Raw genomic sequence first — 20703 nt, 5'->3', positions numbered from 1 at the left:
TCAGGTGATGCTAATGCCACTAGTTTGGTTGGTACCTGGAGAATCCAGGTTTGTGGCTTTGTGGTTATGCTCACCAGGGTTGGATTTAGGATTTCCTAGTTAAAAATTGTGACCTTTAGCAAGTGACTTAACCCATGTGTGCCTGACTCTGTTGTCACTTGGGTCTCTTTATGGAGCTGTGAGGGTTTAGCAAATAAAGGAGTCTAGGAAATGAAAATGGAGAGTCTTAACTCTAGACCTCCAACCTAAACTCAATTAATAAATTATTCAAGACAGACTGCTATCTACCTTGGGCCTAGCGCCCATTCAGCTAACAGTAAATGTGGCCAAAGCCAATTGCTAAGAGAAATGAAACAGTCATGACCAAGCCATCTCTATGCCCTTGCCTGTAGGTGATGAGTTCTGCTACTGCTGGTCCTTGAGGGTTAAGCCAGTCCCCCTCAATAAGCTCCTGTGGCAGCAGGCCTCTTTCCTACTGCTACAGTTTTTATCAGGGACACTTTGTGTGTGTATGTGTGTGTGTGTGTGTGTGTGTGTGTGTGTGTGTGTGTGTGTGTGTGTTTTGGTGAGTCATAGGGCTTGAACTCTGGGCCTAGGCACTGTCCCTGAGCTCTTCAGCTCAAGGCTACTGCCCTACCCCTGGAGCCACTGCTCCACTTCCCATTTTCTAGTGATTAATTGGAGATAGGAGCTTCAAAGTCTTTTGTATCCAGGCTAGCTTTGAACCTTGATCCTCAGTTCTCAGCTTCCTAAGTAGCTAGGGTTTGTTTTGTTTGTTTGTTTTTAAAAAAAAGATCTGTTAAAGGGCAGCCTCATTGGGTATGTTTTGTTGTTGTTGTGGGTTACTGTGGCTTTAACCTAGGGTCTCACACGTGTTGGACAAGTACTTTACCACTTGAGCTATGCTTCCAGCACTGTTGAGTGGATTTTGAAGAACTGGAAATAGCCACAACATTTGTATTGTGGGCTTCTCAGTCTTTGAAGGTGTGAAATATCAAGAAAAGGTATTGAGGTGTTTTTAGCCTGTCCTTTTCCCAGTGATTTAAAAAGAGTAGTAGTTAGGTTTATTTCTGAAGTTCAGTAATTTATCTCTTTCCCTAGATTTTCCTTCCTTCCTTCCTTCCTTCCTTTCATTCTTCCTTCCTTTCATTCTTCTTTCTTTCTTTCTTTCTTTCTTTCTTTCTTTCTTTCTTTCTTTCTTTCTTTCTTTCTTTCTTTCTTTCTTTCTTTCTTTCTTTCTGCCAGTCCTGGCAGCTGAACACAGGGCTTGAACACTGTCGTTGGGCTTTCCTCAAAGTTAGTGCTGTACCACTTGAGCCACAGCACCACTTCTAGCTTTTTTCTATGTATGTGGTACCAAGGAGTTGAACTCCGGTCTTCATGCATGCTAGGCAAGCACTCTACCAGTAGGCCAAACTCCTGGCCCTAGATTTTCTTTTCTATAGTCTTGTCCAGGCTTCCTTGCCTTGTCATTATTGTGGAGTGGGCTGAGTGGGTCGGGGTGGAGGGGGGATCACCTTATTTTATTGCACACATCTGTAGCACCCTTTACTTCTATTGTATAGCTTGTGGCATATAGTTGTGCTTAGTCACATATTTGTGCAATTGCTGCGTAAAGCCTGTCTTCAATACTACCTTCACTCCTAGAAGCTTCTTGGTGACAGAGCCAAACTCCACCTCTTTACAGCTATATAAACACCCCACTCCAGTGTAGCTGCCCTAATGGACACTGGTAAGCCACTCTGGATGAACCCCGTTTTCTTAAATGGATAAATATAATCATTCCCTAGTTATTGTGTGATAGAAGGATCTTGATATCAGTTTCTCTTCAAGTCCCAGATATGTGGCTTAGTAGAAGTTGGGCTGTTTTTGTTTGTTTGTTGTATGTTTCTCTTTGGTGGTTCTGGGGTTTGAACTCAGGGCCTTACATTTGCTGGGCTGGCAATCTGCTGCTAAGTTTCAGCCCCTTTGTGCACTGTTTTTTTTTTTTTATTTGTCTTTGAGAGAGGGTCTTATTTCTTACCTATGTGCACATCTGAATTGCAATTCTATTTTAGGCTATTTTTTCAGAGCTGGGGTGACAGGTACATTCTTTTCCCATTGAGATGGTGTTTCGTGCATTTGAGTGCTCCAGGTAGCTGGGGCACTGGGGCTTGGGGTCAGGGGTCTTAGGCTTGCTCAGCTTGCTTGCTCATAGCTGATGTTCTACCCGGAAGCCCTGCCTCCAGCCTAGCCTTTTGCTGATTAGTTAAAAATTGGATCTTGTAGACTTTTCTGCCCAGTTTAGCCTTGAACAGTGCTCTTCCGGGTCTTAGTAGCTGAGATCACAATTGTGAGCCACGGGCACCTGTATCTATGGACTCCACACTGGAGCAGCTTAAGTAACAGTGTCCAATAAAATAATGCATGTGGTGCAATGCCTGGCATATTGTAACAGTTCGAATAAGCTTTAGTAATTACAACTTTGGTAATTGTCATCAAGAATCTACTAATTGATACTTAGAAGACACAGTCAGTTTTCTCTTCTTGTCCTTAGTGTCCTGTAAATTTATAAATTAAAATGAAAAAAGCTAGCATCCTTATTCAATGCCCCTTCCCCCTTGTCTTGGCATGTTGGGCTCCTTGCTTTGGGTATATGTCAGAGGCATCCACGGCTGGGTGGCTTGGGAAGGATTAGTCTGACTGTTCTGCTCTTCTAATCCTCTCCCACCTGGGCTCTGTGTGTGGCCTTCCTGAAGAAGGGCAAGCGCCAATGACTCCATGTCTGGGCAGAGGCCTGGGTGCCTGAGCCTCTGGCCCCATTCTTAAGTCTGCAGTGCTGCTGGGGTAAACCTAGTGAAAGGGATGTCAATGTGAGGTAAGGCTCAAGGCCAACCCTGGCAAGGTGGGGCACCTGGACTCCCCTGGGAGTAGCTGTTAGCAGCTTCCTGCTATCCTGTCGGCTCACCATCCTGACACTGTTAGTCAGCTCCCTAATGAAGCTGGAAACTGGTCCAGCTTCTGGGACAGCCAATTTCTAGAGGATTATTTGTATTACACACTTTAATGCTTTTTTTATAGCAAATTTTTAATTAAATGGAAAGTCCTTTTGGAAGTAAGGGAGCAGCCACAGCAGGACTCAGCATGAGGCACCCCCTGAGACCAGAGAAGATAGTGAAGAGGGAGGTAGCAGGGCTTTGGGGAGCTCATTGAACATGCCAACTTAGGAGGGGTGGGAAGATAGCGGGAATCTGGCATTTTCCTTCTATCCTAAAAGCCCCCTCTGTCATTTGTAGGCTGAGTAGGCAGGATCCAATCAGGGATGGGGAGGTAGTGGGAATATAGCTTTTTCCTTCTATCCTAATAGCCCTCCCTGTCATTTGTAGGCTGAGGAGGATTGAAGAACCAGACAGGATCCAATCAGGTAGACAATATGATATCCTTAGGCCCTGAATCCAGTCCCGACAGTCCTCTCAAAGTTTGTCAAGTGAGAACAACGCGGCTGTGGTGGTTCATTGGCTTGTGGCCACCATATCATGGCTGATCTTGCTGCTGCGAGGTGGCAGGGATATAGGGAAATACCTACCTTAGTTCTTAGGAGATGCCCTGGCACTGGGAATGGGACCAGGGAAGAGCAAAGGAAGAGATACTGTGATTTCTTTGTATCTGAGTTCTTTACCAGTTGGTTTGGTGTCAGACCATTCCTGAAGTGCTCCGGAGATGCTCCTGTAACTCTGAGGACTGAAGCAAAGGTCAAACAGAGGGGAGCCCTTTGGAATAGAGGTTCCCCATTAGGGCAGTTCAGTTAGGAGGGACAGGGACCCTGGGACAGGCAGCCAAAATAAGTTGTGTTTGCATTACGATGATGTTCTGGGATTGGCATTTAACCCAGAAATGGTTTGAAGAGGAGACCTCAGAAGACATTAGGTTGATCTTTTGCCCAAGAGCTTGGGAGGAAGAATTGGGAAGGAATTCTGCTTGCCAACCTTTCCTTGCACTTGGTGAATTGCCCTATAGCCTTCTCTAGGCTCTGCCATCCTGGACCCATCTGTGATGCTGTCATAGGTACATTTGTGAGCAATTCCTCCTGGGCTTTGTTGCCTGCTACCTAGTGTGTGAGCTGCTCATCCTTTCTCATAGGATGCAGGGGAGCAGAACAGCCTTTGGAGTTAGAGAAGCCTGAATTCTTTTCTTGACCTAGCACTTTGTAACTCTTTTGGCAAGAGATTTTATTTTAAATCTCTGAGCCGCCACTGTCCTCTTCTGTAAAATGGGAATCTCATTCATCATAGCAGTATAATAAACTCCTTAAAGGCAGGGTATCTCCTTGTTCCTCCTAAATGCCATCACCTCGGGTCTGGCAGATAGCAGTGCTCAATAAATGTTTACAGAATGTGAGATGTATGCCAAGAACCTAACATAAGGCCTGACGCATAGTAAGTGTTTGACAATCAGCTATTGTCATCATTGCATGAATGTGTGTGTGGCCTCTTGGGCTCACCATCTACTATCCTGCCCCTCATCCCTTCCTCTCCTAGGCTCCCCCTTTTACCTTTTTCCACTTCTGTTCATCCTCCTCACATGCTTGTCAGGCCCTGGGCGTTCCTAGGTTGTCATTCTCATACCCTGCCTTCAGCATTGCTGGATATTTCTTAGACTTAGCCTGTTACACTGCAGTGTGTTGTGTCCCAGAACCACTTTCTCTAGGATTAATCCCTCTAGGATTAATCCCTTTTGATTTGCATCTTAGACATGAAGCTTCTATTTCTTGCCTGAGTTGGAGATGGAATCTGAGTGCTAGTCTCTTGCTATGGCTACGTATGTGGCTGCAGGGCAGGGGTTGGGGGGAGGGTGTCAGGTATATTGTCTGTGGTGGCTTCAGGAGCATGCCTGATGAAGCTGACAGGATGGAGCTGGGGTGGGGTTGCTAAGGAGAATAGGATTTCCGAGTTTTCTATCTGTTAATCTCTGTCCCATCTCCTCTCTTGCAGTGCGCCTCCATGACAGTATTTCTGAAGAAGGGTTTCACTACCTCGTGTTTGACCTGTAAGTGCCACTTTCTGAGGGTCTGGGGGACATTTTCCTCCAGCTGGCTCAAGGTGAAGGTTTGAGTAAAAGCTGAACTTCCTCTGGAAATGGTTGCCAGCCCAAAGCTTCTCGAGGGTCTCATTGCTTACTCGCTTTCTCCTCAGAGCTCCACTCCCAGGATGCCATTACATTCACGTTTCTGTTCTGCAGCTAAACTTGTATATATGCTTTTTTCTTGATTTGTAGTGTGTTGTCCTTGTGGAGAAATAATACACAGCTCTTTGCATGACCTTAAAAATTCTAAGAAATTGAAGGTAGTTTTATTAGTTGTAAACTGAACTCCACTTCGTCTCTCTTCCACTTTGGTTGTTTTTTAACATCTAACTAGTATGTCTTTATCTACTAGAAACTTTCATCTACTATTGTCAGGGTTGGGTTTCTGTGTCCTTGGTCTTGTTATTCTTCAGTGTTAGTAGTGGGTCCATTCTTCTTGGACAGCTAAGGGTTATTGTTCATATTAGTCTCAAACAAAACTATGACTTTTAGGGAAGGTTGGATATTTTCTTCCATCTCATAATTACTCGATCATTAGCTAATCTGTAGGGCATGGAAACAAGGGTGATCCCATGCATGTACTCCAAAGTGAAGCCCTATGTCACTGACAGATTGAGCATGTTCTAGGCTCTCAGACGAAGCGCACTTGGGATTTCTCTTTAAAACAGTGTTTTGCAGTGTGACTCTGTTGGACTGTTGAATGCTGGGATTGGCCACAGGACCCTTGCTTCCTCTGATTACTTTTGCTGTTGGTTGCAGTGTTACTGGTGGAGAGCTGTTTGAAGACATCGTGGCCAGAGAATACTACAGTGAAGCAGATGCCAGGTGAGATGAAGACTTCATGGTTCTAGTGCAGTTCTGGTTTAGGATTATAGTGTGAGGCCAGCATCATGTCTATCGAAGTAGTCTTTGAGGAAGATCAGCAGACCCATTGTCTGAACAAGATTCTGTAGTGCTGAGCTGTATTCTGTGGACAATATCACAGGTTAAAAAATTCAGCATCCTCAGATCAATTTCTTTCCAAGCCTATTTCAAGTCTCCTACCCAAATTATATATTTCCTTTGTACTATTATGTACTTTCATGCCCAAGGATTCCTATATGTCTCTTGACAAATCCTACTATATTCCAGGCACTGAGTTGAAGTCCTGGGGTGAACAGAGGTGGAGAAAGCATCATTTCTGTCCTGAAGGAGTGGGAACTGGGGAACCTTTTGGGGAGCTTTTAGCCTTTTGTCACCTTGTCCCTTGACTAGGATCACCAGCCACAACATGAACTCTGCTAGCTAGGGACTGTTCTCCAGCCTCGAGTCTCAGAGGTCAGTGCCATCCATAGAAATCCTGTGGCTCCTTCATATGACACAGCAGAAATCTACCCCACCACAGCTGCAGGTGATTATTTAGCCTGCATTTCCCACTTCAGCTCTCTTCATACACTGCCCCCCGCAGCCCCTCTTCTTTCTGAGGGTGATAGCCTTACAACCTGGTTTTGATCATCCTGCCTGCAGCTTATCTAGCTTATGAGGTGGCTTAGGCTGCCTCTGGAGAGTGGGGAAGTACAGCTTGCTCACAGATTTCTCAACCCTGAGCAGCCAATGTTTGCTGATCAACTTCAGATGCTTCAGCCTCAGGAAGAATTCTCAAGTGGGGAGATGAATTCCAGTGCCAGCAGGGGAGGACCAGTCTGTAGGAAGGAGGAGGCAATGACAGCTCAGGGAGCTTGGGGGGGGGATGGTAGTGCGGTGTTGGGGAGGGACTGTACCAGTGGGCTTGGCCTGGCTCTGCTGGGACACTTCGCACTTTTGCCATTTTTGGCCAGAAGGCTCTCCCTGCTAGCCGGGCTCTGTTCTAATTATACATTTCTGTGGAGACTCGCCTGTGCAGCTCAATCTTAAAGTCCCTTTGGCCCTTTCTTGGGTTCTGTGCTATGGGAGACCCTGAACTGGGGTTTTGATAAGACTCCTTGGCTTTTCTATGAGCCTTACCACCAGATTCTAGAGAAAGGAATCAGAAGTTGAAGCCACTCAGACTTGACCTAGATTAGATACCCTGCAGACCTGCCTAAGGCATCTAATGGTACCTAAGGACTGGGCATCTATTCTCTAGACCAGATGTTCTCAACATTAGAGGTACTGACCATTAGGGCACATAGTTTATTGTTGTTGTGAAGACCTCGCCTGTACATGGTAGACACTTAGAGTCATACCTGGCCAAGAAATGCCAGAAGCATCCTCTCTATTCCCTAATGTGTGATGACCAGAGATGTCATGTCTCTGGTGGCAAACTCACCCCCACACACACATACACCAGTTGAAAACTGCTGCTCTAAATTGTCTATCCTTTCTGCCAGAGTTTGACTTGGGTTCACAGGAGTGTTTTCAAGGTAGAGCCTGCTGTAAGAATCAGCAAGTAAGCCTAGCGCTGGTGGCTCACAAATGTAATCCTAGTTACTCAGGAGGCTGAGATCTGAGAGACGCTTATCTCCAATTAATCACCAGAAAACCAGAAGTGGCTCTGTGACTCAAGTGGTAGAGCAGTAGCCTTGAGTTGAAGAGCTCAGGGATATCGCCCAGGCCCAGAGTTCAAGCTTCACAACTGGGAAAAAAGGGGGATTGGGGGCCCCCAGGAGTTTGGCCTAGTGGTAACATGCTTGTCTAGCATGCACGAAGACCTAGGTTCAATTCCTCAGTACCACATACATAGAAAAAGCTGGAAGTGGTGCTGTGGTTCAAATGGTAGAGTTCTAGCCTTGAGAAAGCCCAAGGACAGTGCTCAGGCCCTGAGTTCAAGGCCTAGGATTGGCAAAAAAAAAAAAAAATCAGCACCTGAAAATAGGCTTGGTCAAGGGGCAGGAACTAGCAGAAGTGAGATGGGCTAAGGAGGATGAATCTGGTTGAAATAGATTATTCGCATCTATGAAAACAACAATGAAACTCACTGTAGTTGTCTTGGGAAACAAGGAAGGGAGAGTGATGGAGGAGGTGAGATTTTGATTGGAATATATTGCCATGGTATGAAATGTAACAATGAAATCCCCCCCTCTGCATAACTAATATAAGCTAATTTTAAAAATCAGCAGCTGGATGTGACTCTGGATTAGGTTGTCTTTTCCTGTGCAGTAATGTCCCTCTGGTGCCATTCAGAAGCCTATATATTTTTTTTTAATACCCATTCTCATGTTTTTGTCCCCATTTCCCTCCCCCATAGGAATATTGTTTCTGAGAATAACTTATGTGTTTTATCTTCTCTAATAATGATAAACTTCAGGATGGCCTTATTCATTTTTATATCCTGTGTGGCAATAAGCACAGCCCCTTAGAGTCACAGTCACTCCATGTATGTTTAAGTAAATGGAAGTGTATACCCACCACAAAATCAGCTTAGGTTGCTTAGTTGGACTCTTCTTCCTAAGTTGCTGCCATAGGCTTTTTCTCTAAGAAAATGTTACTATATGGAGAAAGAGAAAGAAAAAAAGGAACTAGGTGGCCTCACTTTTCTTAGGCATCTGGGATGCCTTCCCATCTCATGGAAACAAAGTGGCTATGTTAGACCTTTGCAGTGAAAAGAAGCCATGGTGGACCTCTATTCTAGTCTCTCCTTTGCCTTTTAATGAGTGATCATGTAATCTACCTGGTCTTCAGTTCCTCTTTCTGTATAATACATGTTGGTAAGGATGTAGAAAAAAGGGGTCCCTTATACATTGTTGGTTATTGTAAATTAGTACAGCCATTTTTGGAAAACAGTATGGATGTTCCCCAGAAACCTAAAAATAACATTACCATATGATCTAGCAATCTCACTACTGGGTAAGTACCCAAAGGAATTGAAGTCAGTATTTTAGAAAGATGTACTCCCACATTCATTGCAGCATTATTCACAGTATCCAAGACATGGAAACAATCTAAGCATCTCTCAGTGGATGAGTAGATATTAAAAAGGTGTTGTATACTATTCAGTCTTAAAAAAGACAAAACAAAACAGGAAATTGTCATTTACAACAACATGGATTAATCTGGAGGACAGTATGTTAAGTGAAATAAGCCAAGCGCAGAAAGATAAATGCCACATGATTTCACTTACATGTACAATCTAAAAAAAGATCTCATAGAAGTAAAATAGAATGGTGGTTACCACTGGGCATGGTGGCTCACGCCTGTAATCCTAGCTACTCAGGAGGCTGAAATCTGAGGATCAAGGTTCAAAGCCAGCCAGGGCACAAAAGGACCTGAGACTCTTACCTCCGATTAACCTCTAGAAAATGGGAAGTGGGGCTTGGCTCAAGGGTAGAGTAGTAGCCTTGAGCTGAAGAGCTCAGGGACAGCGCCCAGGCTCACCCCCACCCCCCCAAAAAAAAATTGTGGCTACCAGTAGCTGTAATAGGGATGGATGGGGAAAGGAGAGGTGCTGGTCACCCAGTCCCTAATTTTAGACCTGAGGAGAAGATTCTGGAGGTATATTGCACTGTGGGTAATACTAGTTAACAATAAGGCATTCCAAAGTACCTGAGAGAACTTTATTTTGCTTTATTTATTTGCCAGTCCTGGTGCTTGAACTTAGGGCCTGAGCACTGTTCCTGAACTACTTTTGCTCAAGGCCTAGTGCTCTACTACTTGAGCCACAGCACTACTTCCAGCTTTTTCTGATAATGTGGTATGGAGGACTTGAACCCAGGGCTTCATACATGCCAGGCAAGCATTCTGACATATTCCCAGCCCTAAAAGAGACTTTTAAATGTTCTCATCAGGAAGAAATAATAAACAGTCAAGGTAAATGATATGCTAGTTAGCCTGGCATAGCATCATATTGTCCCATCACGAGTAAACACAATCGTTTGTTGAAAATAAAGTACAGCTTGAAAAGTTGTAAAAACAAAATGGCTTGAGCTAGATGAGGTCCAAGGCATAAGGATTAATCTCATTTTCAGTAATTTTCTGAAGTTGTGACCCACAGGTTTTGTCCACAGCATGTGGTCTTGGGGTAGTTTAACACTACATTGACTTTCCTTTTCCTTCTGCTTTATTAGCCACTGTATACATCAGATTCTGGAGAGTGTTAACCATATCCACCAGCATGACATTGTCCACCGGGACCTGAAGGTACTACCTAGGCTCCCTACTTTGCTTCCTGTTTGTGACATATTGGCGCCACCTGGTGCCAGGCAGTGGTACTGTGTGGGCCCAAAGTAGGCCCCTTTTGGGTGTCTTACAAGGTTCTTCTTTTACTTCTGCAGCCTGAGAACTTGCTGCTGGCAAGTAAATGCAAGGGTGCTGCAGTCAAGCTGGCTGATTTTGGTCTCGCCATTGAAGTACAGGGAGAACAGCAGGCTTGGTTTGGTAAGACTGACTCTGGCTTCCCAGAATGCAGCCCCCACCCTTCCTCTTCTTCCTGATCTGTCTTCCTTTTTCAGAAATAGAAGCCAGAACTTTAATGGTCCTGGTTTCCTCAGTGAGTGGATGAGGGTGGGAGCCTGTGGAGATTTCTCCTGGCCTTCATGACTCAGTACAATGAGTCTAGCTCTTGTCAGAACTGCATTCTTGCTGCCTCTAGGGAGGTATGGAAGTTCCTGGTAGGCACACAAACTAGCCCTTTGATTTAGATTCCAGACACTACAAGAAACCCTTCCTGTCATCTCTTGCAGCCTGTGTGCTGAGAGCTTATGTAGCAAAAGCAGCAAAATTGAAAAGGGCTTTTGGAATAAAGTATGGATGTGGGCTTGCTGAAAGTGGGCTCAGTGTGCCTCTGCCCTCTCTTCTACAGGTTTTGCTGGCACCCCAGGTTACTTGTCCCCTGAGGTCTTGAGGAAAGATCCCTATGGAAAACCTGTGGATATCTGGGCCTGCGGTAAGCCCATTCCACGCTCTCAGCTTTTTGGTGTTAAGGGCTCTCAGCTTCTGGTGATGGCAAGCAAGAGACATTGCTTTTCCTTGCAGGTTCCACAGTGCCTGCTGTATGTGAGATCATGGTGTTTGTTCTTGTCCCCTGGGAGGGCTATTCTCATTACACCCTCTTTCCCAAGTAACTTCTGGGATTATGTTGCATCCTTCTTGGAGAGGGATTTGCCCATGCCTTAGAGAATAGATTGTGCCCAAAGAAACCTCTGATATGACTTAATAACCTAAAGAATGAGGCACAGCAGGAGGGGCTGGTGGAACAGTGTTATCCACTGACATCCACATCTGACTCTGGTCTAGCCCTTGCCTTTCTGGGTGGCTCTGAGCCCTGCATGGCCTTTCTTGGTTCCTCAGGGAAGTAGGGGACTGACCCCAGTGACCTGTGTGTTCTATCTCATAGGGGTCATCCTGTATATCCTCCTGGTGGGCTATCCTCCCTTCTGGGATGAGGATCAGCACAAGCTGTATCAGCAGATCAAAGCTGGAGCCTACGATGTAAGGATGGGTTTTCTGAGAGCTAAGCAAGTACCCCGGGAAGGACAAATTTCTTATCCCTCAGGCTCTGGTCCAAGGGAGGGGGTATGTTTATTGTGCCACAGGATACCAGGGATGTTGGGGGACATTGAGGATCCAGGGATGGACATACAGGACTCAATATTGCCACCCTACGTGCAGGAAGCAACCTTTTCTTTTTCTTTTTCCTTTTTTTTTCCCCCCAGGGATGGGGGAGGGAATCATTTTGAAAGCTATAAAGTTAAATAACTCACTTAAGTCCTTTGATCTTTATTTGGAAAGAATGGGGAAGCCACAAAGGTGTGCTGCATTACACAGGAAGAAGTCTGGAGTCTCCCTCCATGACAGTGGTGCCTTGGGCATGCCACTGAGCCCATTTTCTCCTTAGTAGAGAGTTCAAGTTGAAGTAGAAAATGTTGGAGTCCTCTTCCTGTTCTTGTCTGATATTCTAGCATTCTAACCATGACTGTTCTGTCTTCCTTTCCGAGTTTAAGTTTACATAGGTTCTAGAATGGGCTCAGAATTTCTCTCTTTGGTTATCACCAAGTATCCCAATTATAAGAGTTGGGATGAAAACAGCTTACATTTCAGCATTTCAGAGTGTGGGCTCACATGTGTCATATCCTTCCTTCCCCTATTCCTGCTCCTTAGTTCCCATCACCAGAATGGGACACCGTGACTCCTGAAGCCAAGAATTTGATCAACCAGATGCTGACCATAAACCCAGCAAAGCGCATCACAGCTGACCAGGCTCTTAAGCACCCATGGGTCTGTGTAAGTGTCTTTGCCCCGGGTCTTGGAGATCAAAGGTAGTGGCCCAACCCTTCTTCCCCTCCACCCCCCCCCCTGCCCCCCGTGCCCACCTTCCACTCCAGTGCCCTCAGTGCCTCCCTTATACTGCTTTTTATCAGCACAGAATCATTCTGGTCCCTAATCAGAAGCCAGGGGGACTAAGTGGAGGTCAAGGTCAATAAATGTCATTTGGGAACTCAGGGAGACAGAAAAGGCCAACACGTTTTTACTTGCATTTATGTCCCATTTGCTGTTATGAAAGATTGTGGTTTAGTTGTAGGCTTTTATTTATTTGTTTTGGTTGTGTGTGTGTGTATGTGTGTTTAATCTGAGATAAGAGTCTCAGGGATGTTGCTGATCCTCAGATGTCAGCCTCCTGGGTACCTAGACTTATAGGCATGTGTCACTGGCACTCAGCTCATTTAGTTTTTGGTTTTTGGGGTTTTTTGGCCAGTCCTGGAGCTTAAGCTTTGGGCCTGGGAATTGTCCCTGAGCTCCTTTTGCTCATGGCTAGCACTCTGTCACTTGAGCCACAAGGCTGCTTCCAGCTTTTTCTGTGATTTATTGGAGATAGTGTCATGTAGACTTTCCTGCCTGGGCTGACTCCAAACTTCAGTCCTCAGATCTCAGGCTCCTGAGTAGCTAGGATTACGAGTGTGAGCCACTGGCACCCAGCTTGGTTTAGCTTTTTTGAATGAAAACTTAGAGTGACCCTTGCAGACTCTAGGTAGTTGATGGTAAAAAGCAGCTGGCAGAACCTGAAGTGAACTCCCAAGTTTAGGGCCTACTAAGTCTCAACTATCCTATAACTCTAATGGAACTGTAACTAGGACCCAAAAAATAAGAGGTCTCTATTAAAACAGAGCATCTGGGGATTGGAGCAAAAGCATCAAGTACCATGTTCAAGCCCTAGTCTCCAACCAAAACAAAAAAAACCCCACAGCATTCTGAAGCTGAGTCATGAAGCTTCTGTGCTACATCCCTAGCAAAGGGCCTGGACTATCAGTGTTGTTTATGTGTACTATGTTTTCATACACAAGTCAATCAAATATCTAATTTTAGACAAAGAGGGTCTGGTATGGTTAGGCATCTTGACAACCATGCTGCATTTGTTTATTTGTCCATTCTTGTGGTTACTGAATGCCTCTTTGGTGCTGGTTACTATGGGATATTGGAGATGCAAAGCGCAGGCCTTGCACTAGAGATCTGGGGAACAAGCGACTGTGCAGCATGTGACAAGTACAAGAAAGGACCTAATAAGTGCAGGAATTCCTGCAATACCTGGAAGTCTGTAGTGTCACAAAGGCTATATGGAGAAAATAATCTGTCTTCTGGGTCTTAGTGGATGAGAAAGAACTCCCTAAGCTCTTCCCCTGCAGAGAGAACTAAGCATGAGCCAGAGAGAGAGGCCATGGGAAATTGTTGAGTGTAAGGAATGTTAAGTAGTTTGGTTGTCAACAGGGCTGTAACTATAGGAATGTTAGGAGAATGAGGCCAAAAAGATTCTATGACATACAAATTTCTGCCTAAGGAGTGGAGCTTTTATTCTGAAAGCATGGGGAACTATTTAAGAGTTTTAAAAAGAGTATGAAATTTGCATTTAAGGAAGATTACTTTGGAGGCTGTGTAGAAAATAGAATTGATGAGGAGACAAGAGGAAGGCAGAGAACTCAGAAAGCTGTTTAAGCAAGACCGGATGAGGACTAATCTAGCAGTAGAGATACGAGAGTGGGTGGTGTGGTGAGTAGACAAATTCAGAAGATACTTAGGACATAGAATCTGAAGGAGTTAGTGACCAGTTAGATTTGCAGAGAAACGGGGGGTAGTAAGTGTTGCTAGGCCTTGAGTTGGTCATTAAGCAAACTCAAGAAACCTACAGAACAAGGCTTTATGAGAAAAGATGAAGACTGGGAATATGGCTTCGTGGTAGAGGGCTTGCCTAGCATGCATGAAGCCCTGGGTTCAGTTCTCAGTACTACATAAATAGGAAAAGCCAGAAGTGGTGCTATGATTCAAGTGGTAGAACATTATTCTTGAGCAAAAGCAGTTCAGAGACCATGCCTAGGCCCTGAATTCAAGTCCCAGGACTGGCAAAAAGAAAAAGGAGGGGGGAGGTAGAGGGAGAGGAGAAAAGATGATGACATAGTTTTGCACACATTTGAGTCTGGTATCAAGGGACTGACAGCCAGGGTCCTAATGGGTATTTAGAAAAGTGTGGGTGGCTTTGTGGGCATAGGGATGTGACTTAGTAGCAGAGTGCTTTCCCAGCATGCACAAAGCTAGCTCTGTTCTATGAGAATGGAACTGCAAAAGGTAAAGAAGAGTCTAATAGGAAGGAGCAGAAACAAACAGGAGGAGTAGGGGAAATACAGATGTAGACATTAGAAAAGAAAGATGTAGAGGTATAGTCTAGATTGTAGAATACCACCCTGGCAACTAGAAAGCTCTGAGTTCATGTTCTGGTAGGACAAAAAAAAAAAAAAAAGAAAGGAAGGAAGGAAGCATAAAAGGAAAAAGGAAGGGAGGGAGGGGCAAGAAAAGGACAAAAAGTTGGAACTTCAGGTTATCATCATTGTTGTGTAGGTAATCTTGCTAATCAAGATCCTTTTTGTGAGCTTGTGTTGTGAGGAAAAGAGATAGCCACTTAACATTAGCATTTAGGGACAGAGAGAATTAGAGAACCTAGAGAAAGGGACTGAGAATAACTTTCAGAGTTGAAGAAGATTCAGAAGCTAAGAAACAAAGAGCCTTAAGAGGGAGCATCTTAATCAAAGGCTATAGGAGGAATTAACAGACTCTACTAAATGAGAGGCCATTGTTTCATCATTTCACAAACAGGGAAACCTGCTTTCCCAGAGGGCAGGAGGAAGTGCAGCTAAATGTTCTAAGGAGCCAGGCAGCAATGGGAAAAAGAAGTTAGTATCTCCTAGAAGAGGAAGATGTATTGTATGTTGTCGTGTGTGTGTGTGTGTGTGTGTGTGTGTGTGTGTGTGTGTGTGTGTGTGTGTGTTTGCATGTGCCAGTACTGGGGCTTGAACTCAGAGTCTGGGTACCATTCTTTAGCTTTTTTTTTTTTTTATCAGTCGTGGGACTTGAACTCTGGGCCTGAACATTGTGCATGAGCTCTTCCACCCTAACACTTGAGCCACAACGCCACTTCCAGTTTTCTGGTGATTAATCGGAGATAAGAGTCTCACAGACTTTAGTGCCCGGGCTGGCTTTGAACCTCAGTCATCAGATCTCAGCCTTCTGCGTAGCTAGGATTACAGGTAGAGCCACCACACCCAGCTGATCTTTAGTGTTTTTACCCAAGAGTAGTGCTCTATCACTTCAGCCACATCTCCGCTTTTGGCTTTTGCGGGGTTAGTTTGAGATAAAAGTCTCATAGAAAGCCAAGTGAGGTGGCTCATGCCTGTAATCCTAGCTACTCAGGAGGCTGAGATCTAAGGATCAAGATTCAAAGCCAGCCTGGGCACAAAAAGACTTCAGACTCTTATCTCCAATTAACCTCTAGAAAATGGGAAGTAAGGCTTGGCTCAAGGGTAGGGTGGTAGTCTTGAGCTGAAGAGCTCAGGAACAGTGCCTAGACCGAGTTTAAGCCCCATGACTCACTCATACAAAAAAAAAAATTTCATAGACTTCCTATCCAGGCTGGCTTTGAACTACATTCTTCAGATCTCAGTCTCCTGAGTAGCTAGAGTTACAGGCATGAGCCACCAATGCCTGGTTATCTTGTTTTTTTTTAATTAATGTATCTAGTTAATTAAAATAATCATATATTAATATATATTTGATTTAAATTGAACTTTTAATTAAATTTTTAAATTAAATTAAAATGAATTGCGATTATTTAATAATCAATATCCCCTGCCTTTCTAACTTCCAGTAATCACTGTTTTACATTCCAGTCACCTTTTTTCTTTTTAACTTCACATATGAGAGGGAACATGCAGTACCCATCTGTATGTCTGGCTTATTTTATTTAATGTCATGTCCTATAGTTCTGATAATTTTTAAGAAGCTTGAGTAGAAGTTTGCAGCTTGCAGCTCTCTGCTGTGTCTCAGAGTTCAGAAGGTAAACTACAGTAAGTGCTTGGTAAACAGTTGCTAAAGAAGTAACTGAACCAGGGTCCCAGGACTCCAGACCCATCTTCAGCCACCTTTTCCCAAGGAAGATTGGAAGAAAGCTTTCTCAGCACACTCATCTTGCATCTGTTATTGGTGGTGGTTTCATGTTCAGATGTCCTTACATAACCTTGAGTTTGGGATAGTACTTTTGTTCTAAAGGTGTTTTGGTGTCTGAGACCTCCTTTGAGCTTCAGAGCAGCTCTGTAGTGCCAGAGCACATGACTCTATCCTCGTATAATCATTGATGTGAGGATTAAGGTAAAGGGTAGAGGACCTGGGCTGGGGTCTCATAGGTCTTTGTATTTGGCTTCCAGCAACGATCCACAGTAGCCTCCATGATGCATCGCCAAGAGACTGTAGAGTGCTTGCGAAAGTTCAATGCCCGGAGAAAACTGAAGGTGCGTCTTTCTTTTTCTTTTCTTTTTTTCTTTTCTTTTTTTTTTTGCCAGTCCTGGCCCTTGAACTCAGGGCCTGAGCACTGTCGTTGGGCTTTCCTCAAAGCCAGCGCTCTACCACTTGAGCCACAGCCCCACTTCCAGCTTTTCTATATATGTGGTACTGAGGAATGGAACCCTGATCTTTGTACATGCTAAGCAAACACTGTACCACTAGGCCTAATTCTCAGCCATGGTGGGTCTTTTTTTGCTGGACCATCAGCCTCCTGAAATTTGGCCTTCCAGCAGTACAGTTCCTATCTTACCACAGAAGCTCCTGTCCTGCTGGAACTGAAGGGTTCTTACACATGTTGGGGGGTGGAAGCAGAAACCTGAGGTGTTCAGAATCTAAACAACAGCTGCTTTTGCCTGAAGCTGTGGTACTCTTTCTATAGTGTTGAACTCATGGGACCTTCTTCTTTCCCCAGGGTGCCATCCTTACCACCATGCTTGTCTCCAGGAACTTTTCAGGTATGTGTTCCCAACTGTACAATTTAATTCTGCAGAGGCGAGTGGGTCAGAAATGGAGCATGGCAATCCCAGGTGGCACAGGCGTGCGCACGCACCTGAGCAGGATCGATCAGGATTCTGATTTTTTGAAGGGCTGCTGCCATCATGTCCTAATTCTAAGTCTTGTTACTAGGATTCTTCGGGGGTGGTGGGAGGCCTCTGTTGGAGCTCAAATGTATGAATTCCATGCCTTAGAATCTCCCATGGAGAATTTGTCTCTACCTCCCCTGTATCTTGTCCCCTGTATATTCTTAATTCAGCACATAAAGATTGCAAACCACGGCATTGGAGAATGTGCTGTAAACAGAAAAAGCGATGAGGTGCAGTGGTGCAACCCATCAGGATGATTTCTTATTTCATTTTGTCCAAGCTGAGATGCCTAATTAAAAGTTATTCCAGAATGTTAAACCTTTTATAGTGACCCAGGCTTAAGTATTCTTTGTGATACTGGTTGCACAAATGGAGAACCAGAAACCAGCAGGTAGGATGGAAAGGAACTGGCTTAGATATGCAAGAAGAATCGTATGAGTTATGATCGGTAGTTTGTAAATCACACTGGGCACTACTTTTAAGATGCAAGACACTCCAGTTCCCCTTTGCCCCTTTCTTACCCTACTCCCAATCATTGTTTGCCCTCAGCTGGGAGCACAGTGGCTTTTCTTTGACGAGAAGATAGTGCAAGACTTAACACAAGACAGAGTGGTCTCACCCCAGCTTGCTGTTGCCCCTGGTCTTCCTTCCCTCTAACACTCAGCCTTGCTGTTTTGATTGAAGACTCCCTCACGTATTCCTCCTAACAAGACTCCTTCCCTCGCTTTCCTACTGCGCCGCATGGAGAAGGGCTTGTGCGGGAGTACCAGCCTCCAGTTAGGATGGGCGGCCACTCTGGGCAGGGCTTGCTTCCTTGAGTCATGATGTGCTCCACTGTGCTGGTTTACTGGTTCCGGGTAACTCAAGAGCCTTAGCTCAGAGAAGCCTACAGGAAGGAAGGCTTAGGGCTTCACAGGCTTCCACTGGAGAGCTAAAGGACTCCAGTGTTAGGACTGAATAGTGACACTGGTTTGGGGGTTCATTCTTAAGTTATGGGTGGGCACTAGGGAAGACTGGGCTCCTGATTCTTCCTCTCTCAGCGGGGAACAGGGGTAGATAGTTGGCCACCTCCCACAGAGGTGGACTTGTGCGCACATTGTGCTACTTACCCCATAATTACTTAAATAGCTTCCACTTTTTCGGTTTAAGAACCTTTCTAGAGGATTATGTTTGAGGGGTTTCTCTGCTGCACCTGAAGTGGTAGCCTGTCCTTTCTCCTTGTCGTAGAAGTATGAAGACAGACTTCTACTTTCTTTAGCCTGCCCAGTCAGTAGCAAGTATCCCTGTCCCATGGTGTTGGGTCTCCAGGAAATCAGTGTTCTGGTTTCAGACAATTGCACTTTTCAGACAATTGGCCGTTAGTAGAGAGTACTAATTTATTCCTAAAGATTGCCCTGTCCTCATTACCCAGACCCTGTCTGGTCTTTGAGCTCACTTTGCCCAGGTCAAAGAAGACCAAAACCAAAACAAACCACTGCTGCAAGCATTCCAGAATGGCTGACCTCTTCAGTACTGGTGAGCCAGTTTCCGTAAGCTTCATCAGAAAGAACTATCTACAGGTGTAATCAAGGATGTACTGGCATTGGTAGTTCAAGCCTATCATCTTAGCTACACAGGAGGCTGAGATTCCAGAATCAAGGTTCAAAGCCAGCTCAGGGAGTTAAGTCTCAGTGATTCTTTATCTCTAATTAATCAGTAAAAAGCTGGAAGTGGAGGCATGGCTCAAGTGGTAGAGAGCCAGCCAAAAAAAATAAAAAAGAGCATTAAAGACCAGGGAGTTTGGCCCAGTGGTAGAGTGCTTGCCTAGCATGCATAAAGATCCAGGGTTGATTCCTCAGTACCACATACATAGAAAAAAGTTGGAAGTGGTGCTGAGGCTCAAGTGGTAGATCTCTGGCCTTGAGAAAGTCCAAGGATAGTGCTCAGGCCCTGAGCTCAAGCCCAGAACTGGCAAAAAAAAAAAAAAAAAAAAAAAAAAAAGCATTAAAGCCCAGTACCTATACAAATAGGGAATGCAGTTTAGTTCTGGATGTAGTAGCTTGTCAAATGATGAAATCAGAGCTTCTAGAGCACATGACTCTGGCAGCTTCTGTTTTCTTTTTGGGGGCTAATTTCCTGGACATTATTGAGAAGCTGTCTGTCTTGGTTGCCTTCCTCATGACGGGGAGTGGCCTGTGACTCTAAGGGGCCAGGCCGGTCTATAAACATGGCTGCACCAGGGCTATGGGTCTGCTATGCCCCAGTGCCTCTCTACTATTTGAAAAGTGCGGAGGGGAAAGGGCTGCCCTGTGCTCCAGGCTCTTGGATGATGGGCTCATTTAGGTTGTAGAGTGAAGATCTGACAAGGCTCAATATCCTTACAGCCTTAAGTAGATCACCTCAGAAAAGATGCCTACTTCCCAAGAAAAGTCAGGCTTTTCTCTGGGGATTCTCACCAGAGGCAACCATGGGACAAGCACTGAAGCCATCTTCACAATGTAAAGGCGTGGTATTCCCTTCACCTTGTCCAAGCCTGATCCTCTCAGGCCCCCCAACTGCTGCAGGGCTGTCTGCTCCTGCCATCTCAGCCTGCCTCTTGGCGCCTCTGCTCCCCAGCTCGGCTGGCTTGGCCACCACCACCAGGGTCGTACTGTGTGCGGCAGCCAGTGGTTCCCAGGCATCGTGCTGGGGCATGCTCGCTGCTGTCTGGCCCCCGTGGCTTTGCGGCAGCTCTGTGCACTGAGAGATTGTATCCCCTCAGTTGGCAGGCAGAGCTCCGCCCCCGCCTCGCCTGCCGCGAGCGCCGCCGGCCTGGCCGGGCAAGGTACGTGGCATGAGTCCTCCCCGACCGCCTGCCTCGGCTCCCTGCCACCCCACCAGGAGGGCCAGCATGCTAGGCCCACTCACCAGGGAGGCGAGTCCCATGCTTGTGGGCTGAGATGGGCATGCCAGATGGACCACCTAACTTGGCATCTGCGAGCGCATTGATGTTCCAGAGTCCCTAACCAGCCATGCATGCTGGGCGCTTGCCAACTCTCAGGAGGCAATAGCCTGGGGATGTGGAGCTGGGCAGTAGGAGCCTTTCCTTCAGATGGCCTGTGAGCCTCACCTGCAGTCAGCTCTGGGCACAGTGCTAGGACTAGACTTCTGCAGCACTGTTTAAGATCCTAGAGAGGGAGGAAACCATGCCCCTCGAAAATTATGAAGTCTTATGTTTTCAGACTTCCCGGTAAAAGGCTATGGTGTGCAGAAACCTCAGAATCAGCCATCCCTGGGTTTGGATCCTAGCCCTGCCACACCAAGTCCC

The 20703-nt window shown here is 45.5% G+C and overlaps 1 protein-coding gene across 19 annotated transcripts in view; it reads left to right on the top strand.

Moving 5' to 3' along the window:
• Camk2g (calcium/calmodulin dependent protein kinase II gamma) overlaps positions 1-20703 on the top strand; it is a 62124-nt gene that overhangs the window by 18329 nt on the left and 23092 nt on the right. For 10 of the 19 annotated variants that reach the window (XM_090346578.1, XM_090346593.1, XM_090346583.1 and 7 more), the window contains exons 4-13: positions 4971-5025; positions 5821-5886; positions 10083-10155; positions 10290-10392; positions 10817-10900; positions 11351-11445; positions 12115-12237; positions 16698-16781; positions 17246-17288; positions 20158-20220. In XM_090346578.1, coding sequence (XP_090202704.1) covers positions 4971-5025; positions 5821-5886; positions 10083-10155; positions 10290-10392; positions 10817-10900; positions 11351-11445; positions 12115-12237; positions 16698-16781; positions 17246-17288; positions 20158-20220 — 789 coding nt within the window. The remainder of the gene's footprint in view (positions 1-4970; positions 5026-5820; positions 5887-10082; positions 10156-10289; positions 10393-10816; positions 10901-11350; positions 11446-12114; positions 12238-16697; positions 16782-17245; positions 17289-20157; positions 20221-20703) is intronic. The other 9 variants (XM_090346588.1, XM_090346597.1, XM_090346582.1 and 6 more) reach the window with 1 other exon arrangement.

This window comes from Megascapheus bottae, chromosome 15 (assembly GCF_031878675.1).
Source record: "Megascapheus bottae isolate mThoBot1 chromosome 15, mThoBot2.hap1, whole genome shotgun sequence".
Taxonomy (NCBI): domain Eukaryota; kingdom Metazoa; phylum Chordata; class Mammalia; order Rodentia; family Geomyidae; genus Megascapheus; species Megascapheus bottae.
The sequence above is the reverse complement of the archived record's forward strand: the minus strand, read 5'-3'. Positions and strand labels throughout refer to the sequence as shown.